General features: G+C 31.7%; 2 protein-coding genes across 3 annotated transcripts; one reads left to right on the top strand and one right to left on the bottom strand.

Moving 5' to 3' along the window:
* The first annotated feature begins 6,295 nt into the window (after window positions 1–6,295).
* On the top strand, window positions 6,296–10,528 carry LOC129902518 (serine carboxypeptidase-like). The gene is made up of 8 exons (XM_055977808.1): window positions 6,296–6,688; window positions 7,563–7,731; window positions 8,688–8,807; window positions 8,935–9,078; window positions 9,172–9,322; window positions 9,415–9,503; window positions 9,616–9,877; window positions 10,137–10,528. Exons 1-8 carry the CDS (start codon window positions 6,336–6,338, stop codon window positions 10,355–10,357), a joined length of 1,509 nt encoding a protein of 502 aa, XP_055833783.1. The 5' UTR covers window positions 6,296–6,335; the 3' UTR covers window positions 10,358–10,528.
* Window positions 9,505–14,093, bottom strand: LOC129902519 (uncharacterized). Of its 2 annotated transcripts, none has more exons than XM_055977809.1 (4): window positions 13,576–14,093; window positions 13,358–13,478; window positions 11,605–11,790; window positions 9,505–9,892 (listed from the first exon to the last, which is right to left on the bottom strand). In XM_055977809.1, exons 1-3 carry the CDS (start codon window positions 13,864–13,866, stop codon window positions 11,618–11,620), a joined length of 585 nt encoding a protein of 194 aa, XP_055833784.1. In that variant the 5' UTR covers window positions 13,867–14,093; the 3' UTR covers window positions 9,505–9,892; window positions 11,605–11,617. The 2 variants fall into 2 exon arrangements, with proteins under 2 accessions (XP_055833784.1, XP_055833785.1); XM_055977810.1 differs by having other exon boundaries at window positions 11,629–11,790; window positions 13,576–14,092.
* Window positions 14,094–14,225: the final 132 nt, after the last annotated feature.

Here is a 14,225-nt window from a genome sequence, read left to right as displayed (position 1 = left end):
GGCATTAGTAATTTTTCTCATTTTTCGGGTGTGTTAGCCAGTGAATATTTTGGTGATATGACTTTCCATCAATTTTTTTCTGAAACCTTTAAGGGACCCTTCGCAAGTAGTCAGGGGAGAATTACATGTAGCCTCAACATGATCCACAACATATTCATAGCACTTAGGACCGCACAAGCGGAATTAGGTGATTTGTTTTCTTTCGTGTATATTAGCCCATGAATATTTTTGTGGACTTTTAGTCAATTTTTTTTCCAAACCTTTAAGGCACCCTCCGTAAGTACACAGGGGTGCAATAAGTGTAGATTCGACATGATCCACGATGTATTCATAGCATTTAGGGGACGTACAAGTGAAATTAGGTGATTTTCTCAGTTTTTTCGTGTGTGTTACCACATGAATATTTTGGTGATATGAATTTCGCTCAATTTTTTTCTGAAACCTTTGTGGAACCCTCTGTAAATATCTATAGGAGTAGTACATGTATATTTGGTACGATCCACGATATATTTATAGCATTTAGGGGTCGCTTGAAAGGAATTAGGCAATTTTCTTATTTTTCGTGTGTGCTAGCCCATGAATATTTAGGTGATATTGTTTTCGGTCAATTTTTTCAAAAAACTTTTATGGGACCCTCCGTATGTACCCGATTGAGCATTACATGTAGCCTGGCACGATTCATAGTGTACTCATATCATTTAGGGGGCGCACAAGCGAAATTAGATGATTATAATTTTTCATTTGTGTTTGCCTATGAATATTTTGGTGATATAACTTTTCATCAATTTGTTTCTGAAACCTTCATGGGACCTTCTGTAAGTATCGGGTGGTGCAGTATGTGTAGCCTCAGCAGGATCTACGATGTATTCATAGCATTTAGGGGTCGCATAAGCGGAATTATGGGATTTTTTTATTTTTTGTGTATGTTAGCCTATGACAATTTTGGTGATATGACTTGCGGTCAGTTTTTTTTTAAAACCTTTATGAGACCATCTTAAAGTAACTGGGGGAGCAGTACGTGTAGCCTTGACATGATCTATGGTGTATTCGTAGCAATTAGGGGTCGTACAAGAAGAATTAAATGATTTTCTCATTTTTCATGTGTGTTAGATCATTAATATTTTGGTGATATGACTTTCGGTCAAAAAAATTCAAAACTTTCTTGGGGCATTTCATAAGTACCCGAGGGAGCATTACGTTTAGCCTCTCCACGATCCACTGCGCATTCATAACATTAAGGAGTTGCACAAGCGAAAATTATACGATTTTCTCATTTTTGTTCTATGTTAGTCGATGAATATTTTTGTGATATGACATGCGGTCAAAAAAAAATTGAAACCTTTATGGGAGAAGTACGTATAACGTCTACACGATCCACAATAAATTCCTATCATTTAGGGGTTGCACAAGCGAAATTAGACGATTTTCTCTTTTTCTTGTTATTAGCCCATGAATATTTTGGTGATATGACTTTGGGTCAATTTGTTTTCAAAACCTTTATGAGACCTTATTTAAGTATCTGAGGAAGCAGTACGTGTAAAGTGTAAAGAAAGAAGAAGTGTAAAGTTTGCTGATGCTTGAAAAAAAATGGAAGGATTTCAATTTTTTTGAATTTTTTTAGGAGTTGTGATGCGGTAGATACTCCAAAATTGTTATACGCGTAATTTCCTCCTTAATTTATGTATTTCAGTTACATTTCTTATTTAGATACACTTAATTATATGTATATGGTTAATATGTATTCAAAATGCGAATTATGGTATGATTGATAATATTGCAAACTCGCGAAAAGTGAAGTTATTAGCTCCTAAACTAGTAGAATTTATGTTATTTGTCATTTTTATTTGATCCATTTTCAACCCGTCCACATTGGAGACATATTTGCACAAATAGCCTACTTTAATGTCACTATTTTAATTGCATAAAGTTATTTTTAAGTATCATATAACAAATTACTAAACAAGCTTTGATAACAAAAAAATTAGTCAATCTTATATATGTCAATTTATATCAAACTTTGCTAGGTGATTTTATTTAACACATATCCTTAAATTATGGCATTAATTTACTAGTGGGATTATGAAAACTTGCACAGCACTTATGTCCATTATTAAGATTTAGTGGTCCAATAGTTGTAAGCAACTGAAAAACATGATCACAAAGTCAAATAATACATTACACACCACTAGTTAAATTATTGTCGACATCCATGTTTTTTTGGGAATCACGAAAAATCCACAATAAAGTACGATAGCTTACAAACTGCGTAAAAGAAATTATCGTGCGACAAACTCAATTAGTTAAAAAATATTTACCGGAAGAATCGATCTCTGACCTTTATCGATATTTTCTTTGCATGAATTTTCATAAATTTTGTCATTTTGATCTTACGTTTCCATGAAATTTATAATCCATTAAAAAGGACTATTTTCAACGATTTCGGACATTTTAATCATTTCTTTTTCTTAATTACCTTAATTGTTTATAATGAAGCCAAAAAGTTCGTTATCTTTTTTTGATTTCAGTCAAACTAATATTTTTTTTTTGGGAAAAACCTTCATGATATATTATATAGAAAAAATAAGAATTAATAGAAATAGTGAGGCGGGACCTCCAATCAACTTAAGACAACGTAACATTCCATGTGCTCAAACAAAATATTCCAAATTCGAATGAGTATAAAAACATAATTTTCATAACCAAATAATATAACCAAAAAAGAAGTAATATAAGCAAATACCGTTAATTAGGTTAGTGATTCGAATCGTGAATTATTTATTTGGAAAGCTAAAAAATGAGGTTATTGATAAAGTTTGGGAGATAAATAAATGTTTTTAACAATAGCAACTGATTTTCAAAAATTTAAAAACAATTCAAAAGTATTTTAGAATCTTGATCAAGTATAAATTGGCACTCTAATGTCGATAAACGTACTTTTCATTTTTTAAATTAATTAGTTAAATACAAACAACTCTGCAAAAAGTGTTTTTTCGAAAATCACTATGTTTTCAAGTAGTAATAAATAAGATATAAGTCTGGTATTTACATGGAGAAAAATAGAAAGGCCGATTCATTATCTTTGAATTTCAAAAATTTGTGATTCGTAAAGTTGTTGCTACGTGAGTAAGAGGTCAGTTCAAGCCATGGAAATAACCTCTGTCAAAAATACAAGGTAAAGCTGCGTACAATAGACTCTTGTGGTTGGATCCTTCTCCGAACTCTATACATAGCGAGAGCTTTAGTACACCGAATTGCACATTGTGATTGTTCTTTAATAATTGGCCCTAGACGGACTTGTCGATCATCAAAACAAAAAAAAACAAATATTGATAAATAAGTCGGGGTTTTATATACACACCTAACAAGAATTTATGTTTTTTCCTTTGTATTTTTCTTAGATGATATCATTGTAGGCTTCAAATTGTATTATTTTTTTTCTTGGTGGACCAAATTGACATACCACAAAGCAAATACAATCTTTATGTAAATTTTTAAAAATATATATATTATTCATTATTTACTAACACATTCTCTTTAATTTTACGTCCACATATACTTCCATAGATTTTATTATTCAGTTGTACATCTTATCTTTTGGTAGTTGTCACTTAGTGCATTACACAAAGATCAAAGGCTAAAAAACTATAATAATTTATCTTTGATGTCACATAAATCCAAAAACTCTAGTCTCAGCTCAAGCACTATATGTCATATCATTAATTATAACAATTATATTTTTAAATGTTGTTTCATTAGTATTAAAAAAATATTATTAATTGTCGTTTTGAAAAATATTTTTTAAAAAAAAAATTGACATAAAATATATTGTTTCATCACTTACTGTTATTTTCTTTTATTTAAATTATAAGTGATCATAGATTGTTGTTTTCTTATTATAAAAAAACAATTAACATGTAATATACTGTTTCATCGCTTACCATTATTTTCTTTTATTTAAATTGTAAGTAATCACAAATTATCGTTTTCTTATTGTAAAAATAAATTGACATGCACTATATGTTCCATCACTTATAATTATTTTCTTTTATTTAAATTGTTATAATTATTATTTTTTATTTAAATTGTAAGTGATCATAGATTGTCATTTTCGTATTTAAAATAAATAAATTGATAGGCATTATATTGAGTGTGCTTAATTGTGAATATTCTACAAGTGATAGAGACTTGTATTTGACGTAATAATCAATCAATTATTGACTTGTAATTAGACCATTAATGGTTTATCAATCTTAAAATGAATTGTTTAGACTTCTTCATCAATCACAATATGACTTGAGACGTTTTTTTTGGTTTTTTTATACAAAATCAAGGAATTTTTTCTTAAGGTCAAGTCAATATCCCCCATCTTTAAGGTATTGATAATAAGAAAAAAAAGAAATAAAATGTACAATAATTTCTATCATTTTACATTTGTTTAAGCATTGATTTACAAAGTTATTCAGTATTAGTGCTGATAAAAAGTAACAATTACACTAGAAATAGAATAATTAGTCAAGATATAAAATTGATCGTTGTATAATTTTAACTATCAAGATTATTTAATAATCCATTTGTTAAATAAGTTTAATGATATATATATTTTTTGTTTTGCAATAGTATTTTTCTTATTCGCTGTCTGATATTCACTTAGAAATTGAATTAATTTGAATCCATATAAAAAAATCCACTTTAAAGATAAAACTTTTTCTACTGCGCGACGTAATATATTAGTACGTGAAACATAAGCTGGAATAATTTAACATTAATTTCTGGTTACTTTAAGGGCACACAGTCCTTGCGTATGCATTTTTTAAGGGCCACGTTTTACTAATTAAGAGCAATATGAATAATTCTTAATCAGATATTTCGTATTCGAACATTAAGCATAGAATTACATTTGATAAAAAGCGTTTTATCTTCAAAGAAGTATTTTTGAAGCGACCCAAAGTGGGGCTCTTCAATGCAAATATGGATTAGTACGATTTTCAATTAGGATTTTTCGACAAGAATCTGAATTAATCGATTTTAAAATAGGATTAATTTTTTAATATGAATTCGGATTAGTTAAACCATAAAGTGGAATTTTTTGATATTAATCCAAATTAGTTGAAGCTCAGATTACTTGAATCTCAAAATAGATATCAGACACCGAATCAAAAACAAAAGGAGAATTGCGAGAGTTATGTACTTCTATTTTCATTTAATTAAGTACATTTAATTATACGACGATATATTTATGTGACTAAATTGGATTTACAGAAACCACATATATACTTAAATTGTTAATTATAGCATTAATTTCCCGAAATATATAATTTTTCATAATTAGTGGAATTGACAGATCCTTAAGATATTGTGTACACACATTACCCTTCAGTAGTCAAAGTTTCTAAATATTATATATCCATTTATATATTATTTAACATCATTAATTATCGCTAATTAAAACCATCTATAATAATCATGTAAACGTTTTTTAGTGATTGAGATAATATAAGTAATTAACACCATAATCAATCTTCTGAAATATACGAAAAATAAAGTTTTAAATTACTTTTAAAACTAATTATTCTCAAAACATGAAGTAATAATACAAATTCAACATAACATATGATCATATTTAATTAATTTAACAGTTAATAATTCATTAAATTTGTGAAAATTTACAAGCAGAAGAAGCAAAATTGCACATTATATATATTACATGGACCAAAATCTACAATTATCAATAGTTGAGGACCTAAAGGACTAAAAAAAAAACAATGTATTGTATATTTAAGGTGGAATGAAAGATGACCCAAAATGTGAAATTAATTTCATTTAATCAAATCCCTAATTAAAAATCGAACCCTCTGTAATATAATGTAATATAATAAATACAAATAGATAAAACCAAAAAAAAGTATAAAGATGTGAATAAGGAATATATATATCATTCCCTAATTAAGTCGAGTGTCTTATTGAAAATAGCCTCTTTACTCGATAGAAATAAAATATGTACTTTTGTTATAAATATTTAATAAATATCAAATCCTATATAATATAATAAATAAAAATAGATAAAACCCAAAAAGATGTGAATAGAGAATATGTATCATTTCCTTTTTCATGCACCTATTTTTCCCACCAAGAATTGATAATTGTCCAAATTAATAGCATTTTAAAATAAAACATTAAATCCCATGTTTCTTCCTCCACTTTCCTCCCTCTTTCTTTTTCACACAGTTATTTTTATAATAATAAATCATTTCACACTCATATTCCTTCCTTATAAATAATCTCAAAAACTCAAATAATTCTTCATTCAAAATCTTGTCCCAAAAAATAAAATAAAAATGTCTTCTTCATCTTCATTATTCTCTCTTCTCTTTGTTGCTATATTTCTTGTTTCATTTTCCCAAATTGCCCTTTCATTATCACCCAAATTTTTCTTGCAATCTCATTATGATGATATTAGTTCAAAAAAAACTGCAATAACAATGGGTGAAAAATTGATTAGTCAACTTAATTTGTTCCCTAAACATGATATTAATATAGTTTCTTCAAAGGAAAATAGTATTAATAATTATGAGGAGAGATTATTTGAGAAGAAATTGAATTTATCTTATCTTGGTGATTCTGGTTCCACAGTCCAAGACTTAGGTCATCATGCTGGTTATTTTCCTCTTGTACACACTAAAGCTGCAAGGTTTGATATTTATCTTTCATTATTATATATTTCAATGTCATTACTGAGTTTCTTTCGTCATGTGTTGGAGCAACAGTAAAATTCTCATGATCTTTTATAGTTACGCGTTTGTGGCGTAAAATTAGCTTGATTGGTATTCGCATTTGGGTAGATTGATTAGATTACATCCCTTGCGATGCAGTCTTTTCTTGGACCTTACATAATTGTGCGATTTCATCCTTTTTTTTTGTTTAGAAGAGGAGTTTTGGAGTAATGATATAAGTTGTCTCTTGCTTGGCCTATAGGTTGTTGGTTTGAGTCGTGGAATCAGCCTTACTGATATTTGCGTTAGCTGATTAATTTACACACTCCTTTGGGATGCAGTCATTTCCCCGACCTTGTGTAAGGAAGCCAAATATTTCGTTCGCTGAGCTTTCCTTTTTTGTTTGTTTTTGTTCAAAAGTAAAATCTTGAAGCAACGATATAGGATGTCTTTGCTTGACCTATAGGTCGCTAAGTCAAGCCATGGAGTCATCCTATTTTTGTACAGATATTCACGTCAGAGTAGACTAATTAAATTACATCTCTTATGGGTACTATCCTTTTTCGAACCTTATATGAATGTAGAATATTTTTTCCATCGAGCTATCCCTTTTTTTTTTTTTTGTCAAAAGACGAGTCTAGAAGTGACGCTAAAGTTATCTATATCTGACCTATAAGTTACTAATAGACGACTTACATTACATCCACTTGAGATACAATCTGTCCTCAAACCTACACAAATGAACGCGAAATACTTTATATATCAGACTATTCTATTTCATAGATTTTTTGTTGTTTTTCATCATAGATTGTTTTATTAATGTAAGATTATTATTTTTTTGTTTTATTCTAGGATGTTCTATTTTTTCTTTGAATCAAGGAGCAACAAGAATGATCCAGTGGTGATATGGTTAACAGGAGGACCAGGATGTAGCAGTGAATTGGCTTTGTTTTATGAAAATGGACCTTTTAAATTATCAAACAACATGTCTCTTGTCTGGAATAATTTTGGTTGGGACAAGGTAAATATTTTTTGGATTTTTCCTAATTTAATACTATAGCATTATTAACAAAGATATTTTTTGAATATGAAAATTATTATATTAGCAACTTGTTATTTATTCATTGAACTTTTTTTTTTGTTTCATGCAAAGTCACTTTTTTTCACCAACTAACTAATCTTCTTTGACTGTTTTGCTATTCATTAGTTGTGACTTATATTAGTAAAAAAAAAAAACTTGAATTCAAAAGTAGTTCAACTCTTGTTATTGACTTGGATGACTTTTTATATCTTCATTTAATTGCCTCCACAGAAATGAAAAGCTAATGCCCTCTTACCTTTGTTTTCTTTTTCTTTTTTTGTCAAAAATATTGTTCAAAGAATCTTTTTTTATTGGTTGAGAATAAATAGTTAAGTTATCTCCAGGACCGGAGAAATAACACTATATATATATAAGGTTAAGATTTATTTTTTGTGCATATATATAATAGATGTTAAATCCCCTTGAATTTTAATTTCGCCATTGATTATCTCCTTATAATTTATAAGCCACGAGTTCAAGTTTAATCAACCACTTTCCTATATTATACTTGTTTTGGGTACAACTCTTCTGTGTAAATGTGAAATGCTTCATGCATAAGACTTTTTTTTTTTAAAGAATGACCGCGTTGTTTTAAAAAGATACGTTTGAGTGATTGTGTTTTGATGTTGAACCCCAGAGCAACAATAAAATATAATCTTTGTATGATCTATAGGACATGAATTCGAATTGTGAAATTAGTCATAGGCCTGCCTACATTACAACCCTTCACTATCCGTTCTTAGTGCACCATTTTGTTGAAAGAATAAGAAGGATTTTACTCGTACAAAATAGCGGTATAAAGAATTTTTACACTATCAGTGTATTGAAGTTGAACTCGAAAAATAATATTCATGTTTACTTATTGCGAATCGAGTTTACTTATTGCGAATCAACAGGTGTCAAACCTTATATACGTTGATCAACCAACTGGAACTGGTTTCAGTTATACTTCAGATCAAAGTGACATTCGTCACAATGAAACTGGTGTAAGCAACGACCTTTATGATTTCCTACAGGTTTGTTCCCCTTTCCTTTTTTCTCGATATTTTTCAGATTCCACTTGTAAAATTACACTGAGTATGTTGTTATTGTTATCATCTCGAATCGTTCTTGAAATATACGATGTATTTTACGATATGATAGGCCTTCTTCAAGGCTCATCCTGTGTATGTCAATAATGATTTCTACATTACTGGAGAATCATATGCTGGACATTATATTCCTGCATTTGCTTCTCGAGTTCATCAAGGAAATAAAAACAAAGAAGGAATTCACATAAACCTCAAGGTACTTTTTTTTCTATAGCAAGTCGATTTTCGGATTATTTTTTTCGACTTGTTTTGGTTGGACTATATATGTTTACATGCCTATTTTGATCAGGGATTTGCCATTGGTAATGGACTCACCAACCCAGAAATCCAGTATAAAGCTTACACTGACTATGCTTTGGATATGAAATTGATCGAGCAAACCGATTACGATTATATAAACCAATTATATCCAAAATGTCAACAAGAAATTAAGCTTTGTGGTAAGTCTTTATACTGCTTAACATTGTCAGTATATGGAAGTTAAACTCGAAAAAGAAAAAGAAAAAGCCTTTGAATGTGAAAATATTGCCAGGAAATGGTAGTGAAGATGCTTGTTTGAAGGGATTTGGTGATTGCACAAGCATCTTCAACAATATAATGGACATTGTGGGCGACAAAAACGTAAGAACACGCAACTTCTTTGAGTTTTATCTAACGAAACAATGGTGTCATATAACTACAGGCATAAATGTTTTATAACTGTCTAATGGATTTGGGACTTTTTTACCTGCAGTACTATGATATCCGGAAGACTTGCGAGGGTAACCTCTGCTATGACTTCTCGAGAATGGAAACTTACCTCAACGATAACCAAGTTAAGAAAGCCCTCGGTGTTCCCATCGCTATTGATTTTGTCTCATGTAGTTCTTCAGTTTATCAGGCGATGCAGAAGGACTGGATGAAGAATCTTGAAGTCGGTATTCCTCAACTTCTTGAGGATGGTATCAATCTACTCATTTACGCTGGAGAGTATGACCTTATCTGCAACTGGCTTGGTAAGCTTCATTCACCTGTAACAGGAAAACGCAAAAAAGCTCTAAGGTCTGTTGTGGCTTTCAGCACAAAGCGCAAATAAAGCGTGAGCTTTAATAAAAATAGACGCAAAGGGAGGAAAAATATAAACATATATGTTTCGTCCAAAATTAGACAAAGTGAAATATCAATTGATTAAGTGTGAAGAGGCTCATTGGCAAGGAAAGTTAAATCTAAATGGTGTCAATTGACGACTAAATGATTGTTTCTTGAAATGGACAGGTAACTCAAATTGGGTGCATGCAGTAGAATGGTCTGGGCAGAAAGGCTTCGAGACTGCACCATCTGTTTCTTTCACAGTAGACGGTGAGGAGAAAGGTGTACAAAAGAAGTATGGACCACTAACGTTCCTCAAGGTCCACGATGCAGGTCATATGGTGCCGATGGACCAACCTAAGGCAGCACTCGAAATGCTTCAGAGGTGGATTGAAGGCAAATTGTGAAGAATCAATTTAAGAACCACACATACTGAAACAGATTAACAGTTTTCCAGCTTTATAGTATCAGCAAAATATAGAAAATCATGTAGATACATTTCACCTTTTCAGGTGAATGTTCTTCTCAGATATTGGATTAAGCTTTACAACATATAGTGAAACACAATGTTTACTCTTGTGATTTGTTATTCCTATCTAGCATTATGTGCATTGCGCCAGTGTCAAATTACTTCATCATTTCAAACCTATAAGGGGCACTGTGCTCAAACAGGATTCAGGGGATAAGAAAACAGCAAAACAGGCAAGCCACTCAATACAACAAGAACTGACGAAACAAATTTGTAATCTAGCTTAACCAATGTTAAGAATTGGTTGTTTCAGTTCTTAACATTGCTACAGAACATGTAACTAACACTTTCAACACTGAATTAAAATGCCCAATACTTACAAATATTTCATACTCAAAACAGTAGGACCGCATAAGTTAAATTTTCACAGGTAGAGAGTGAACCTTTTAAATAAAAAGCTGACACAATGCCCCAATTCCTCGGGCTCTGGTACAGGTTGTGCATTGACATACCAGACTTAAAGGAAATTCTACACTAAGATATTTGGACTAGCTTGAAAAAATCAATTTTTAAATAAAAAGCTGACACAATGCCCCAATTCCTCGGGCTCTGGTACAGGTTGTGCATTGACATACCAGACCTAAAGGAAATTCTACGCTAAGATATTTGGACTAGCTTGAAAAAATCAAAATACCCTACAAGTTAAGACCTAGATGAATACACAGCTCATCCATGTCCCCTATTCCTCTGGCTCTGAAACATACAGTATCGACATGTCAAACTTGAAGAAAATTCTCCAGTTTGAACAACCATATACTTGTCCTATGCATTTCTGTAAAACCATTTCATTAACATCAAGATTGTTTATTTATGTGCAGATATCCTCATTGAACTGAACATATTGAATGGCAAACAGGATCACGTGTTTATTGATGTTGTTAGATGGCACATCAAGCAAGCTTTGAGATGCTACAGAAGACTTAGATTTCACATTTTTAAAGCTTTCATTAAGATAGATAACTTTAATAATGGAAGCGCGCTCCATAGTCTTCTACGCTCAGAATAGTGTTTAAAGGAGAAAACTAATGTTTAACAAAAGATGCATTCATGCTCTCTTTGTCAATGGAATGATGGAGATGTACACAAACATTAAGGCTACTCAAAAAACATTTGACACACAAACACCTGAATGCAATAGCTATGAACCACCTCTTGCTCGATATAGTTCCCTCAAGGTCTCAATCACAGGCTGAAAACCTGTCCGCAATGGCAAAACTGATACCACTCGCAGATGCCGTGCATTCCCATTCTTTGGTTGGGACAAGGTGACCTTCAACATCTCTCCCTCCAAAGCTTTACCGGCAGACGCAGCTGCATAAAAGCAATCTCAATCAATCAGAATCCTCTTCATATGGCCCAGTAAAACATTGTGAGATGCAGTTATAAGATTCTTGGACAATCTTTTAAGGACCATAACCAAATACTCTATCTGTTCCATTTTACATGACAAGTTTTACGGGATACGGAATTTAAGATATTAATTTAACGTATAAAGTATGTTTAGCAATGGTAGAAGAAATACTAAAGTAACAGTTAAAGTTTCGCTCGATGGAGAAACATTTCAACAAAAAATATGAAATTTAAATAAGATCAATACACTAGAATTCTTGGAAGTCATGAAAGTTGTGTGGCAATAAAATAGTGTCAACCATTCTGGGACATCTCCAAGTAAAAATACTATCCTATAAATCGGGAGAGAGGGAGCAAGTTCCATTAGAATTTTCAATTCCTACAGAAAAATTCTCATCATCTCCTGCTTCTTTCAATCTTTTTGTTCCATACAATTCCAAAAGCAAAAGGAAGACTTAATATATCACTCTTATTTGATTTGATGATAGAGACAACTAAAAAAAGTGTCTACAGTCAAACCTCTCTACAATATATAACTACTACAGTCTACGGTCAAACCTCTCTATAATGGTCATCCTTATAACAACATTTCACTATAATGAGTGAGTTTTCTTTGGAACCGACTTTCATATTATATTATATGTTCTCTATAACGACATCTCACTATGGCAGCCAAAAATATCCTACAAACAACGCCGTTAAATTATTTCAAGCATAAATGACATTGCCATTGTAAACTGCAAATTGGAATGCAATTGTAAAAGAAGTGACAAAATGGCAAAATGTTTGTGAGGTATAAGCTGTGGATATGGTGTGTTGTTGTTGTACCTTTTACAATTGCATTCCAAAAGGTACAAGCTGTTATCAGTACAAACCTTATTCCTACCTTTGTGAGGTAGACAAAATGTTTCAGATAGACCCTCCGCTCAAAAGAAGTGAAATCAAAGCCAGATTGAAACGAAAATAACAATAACAAAATAGCAAAAGAAACAATGCAAAATAAGCAATAGAGACTACTAAAAGTTGAAGAATAAGATACTATGTGAATACTAACTAATGCCACTAAATAAGGAGAAGATGCACAGAGTAGACTAGCCCATGTCTCTCCCGCCTAAAAGTACAACAACACTCGACTACTTATTATCCTTCTACCCTCATCCTTGACCTCCATAACTTCCTAAATCTCCAATAAGCTGAATATGTGTCATATTTTGTCTAATCGCCTACCCCATTTTTTCTTCGACCTAGCTCTACCTTTGCTAAAACCCGTTATAGCCAACCTCTTGACTACTCACTAAACGCCTACCCCTAATTCTCGACCTTCATAGCTTCCTATGTAGGGTCATATCGTAGTAAGCATGTCCTATCTAATTACCTCCCTATTTCTTCTTCAGCCAACTTCTACCTTTCCTAAAAACCGCTATAGTCAACCTCTCACACCTCCTCAATGGTGCATCAGCACAACTATAAAAGGTAAAAAAAAAAAAAAAGGAAATTACGTGGAATAAGGGAGATTAATTTAAATTACCGGAGAAAGGGTGAATCTTGGCAAAATCAAAGAACTCATCAGCAGAACAACCAAACAAAACCCTAGCCGCCCTATCAAACATTATCACCACAACCACTCTTTTCTCAGTAGCTATAGACATCTGCAAAAAAAATAATCAAATCTTGTTAAACCAATAAAAAAAAAGCATCAAAATTGCACATAAAGACACAAGAAAAAAAAAAGAAAACTTTACATACAAGAACACGAAAGAGGCGTTTGGAACCAGAAGAAGCAGGGTTAAAGTTGCAATTTTTGCAAAAGGGTATTGAAGAAGAAGAAGAAGAAGAATTGGGGAAATGGGTATTTGGTGAAGGGTCAGGTAAAGTCTTTTCACATATAGAACAGACTGTATAAAAGAGATTGTTGTGATCAATGGCTACCACCATGGAATTCAGTGTAGTTGGCTGTTTGTCTTTGTTAGGTTCTTCTTCTATTAATGGTCTTTTTCTGGGGTTTGTTTGGTTAGTATTTGAGCTTTCTGGATTCATTGATGGAGTTTTTCTTGTTCAGAATATTCAGTTTGTTCAAGAAAATGGTATAGTGGAAGTTGAAAGATTGATGCTGTGATAAAAAGTGGGGAAATAGGTATTCGGCGGCTCTTTCCCGTCCCTCATTTGAGGCTATGTAATTACATAAATACGGTTTGAAATAATAGTATACGCAGAATTGAAGTCCAAAGGTCTTCCAAAATCCTATCACGTGAAATATGGGATAAAAGGATCGACTTGATCTTTGCGAACAACTTAATGTTCCTTTCAACCCTTGAGGAAAATTCATGGACCTACCTCATTACTTTTACCTCGTAGAAATTATGGGATCACCCCTTATTTTGAAGATAAAGAGATTG

This window comes from Solanum dulcamara, chromosome 9 (assembly GCF_947179165.1).
Source record: "Solanum dulcamara chromosome 9, daSolDulc1.2, whole genome shotgun sequence".
In the NCBI taxonomy this organism is placed as follows: Eukaryota; Viridiplantae; Streptophyta; class Magnoliopsida; order Solanales; family Solanaceae; genus Solanum; species Solanum dulcamara.
This window is presented reverse-complemented; position numbering and strand designations above follow the sequence as displayed.

Bases quoted from the DNA above. Each gene is read 5' to 3' on its own strand.
- LOC129902518 (XM_055977808.1), top strand. From the start codon at position 6,336: ATGTCTTCTTCATCTTCATTATTCTCTCTTCTCTTTGTTGCTATATTT. The intron at 8,808-8,934 runs GTTTGTTCCCCT...ACGATATGATAG, and splicing joins ACCTTTATGATTTCCTACAG to GCCTTCTTCAAGGCTCATCC. The intron at 9,323-9,414 runs GTAAGTCTTTAT...AAATATTGCCAG, and splicing joins ACAAGAAATTAAGCTTTGTG to GAAATGGTAGTGAAGATGCT.
- LOC129902519 (XM_055977809.1), bottom strand. From the start codon at position 13,866: ATGAATCCAGAAAGCTCAAATACTAACCAAACAAACCCCAGAAAAAGA. The intron at 13,479-13,575 runs GTATGTAAAGTT...TTTTTTTTGCAG, and splicing joins AACGCCTCTTTCGTGTTCTT to ATGTCTATAGCTACTGAGAA. The intron at 11,791-13,357 runs GTAATTTAAATT...GCTTTTATGCAG, and splicing joins CAAGATTCACCCTTTCTCCG to CTGCGTCTGCCGGTAAAGCT.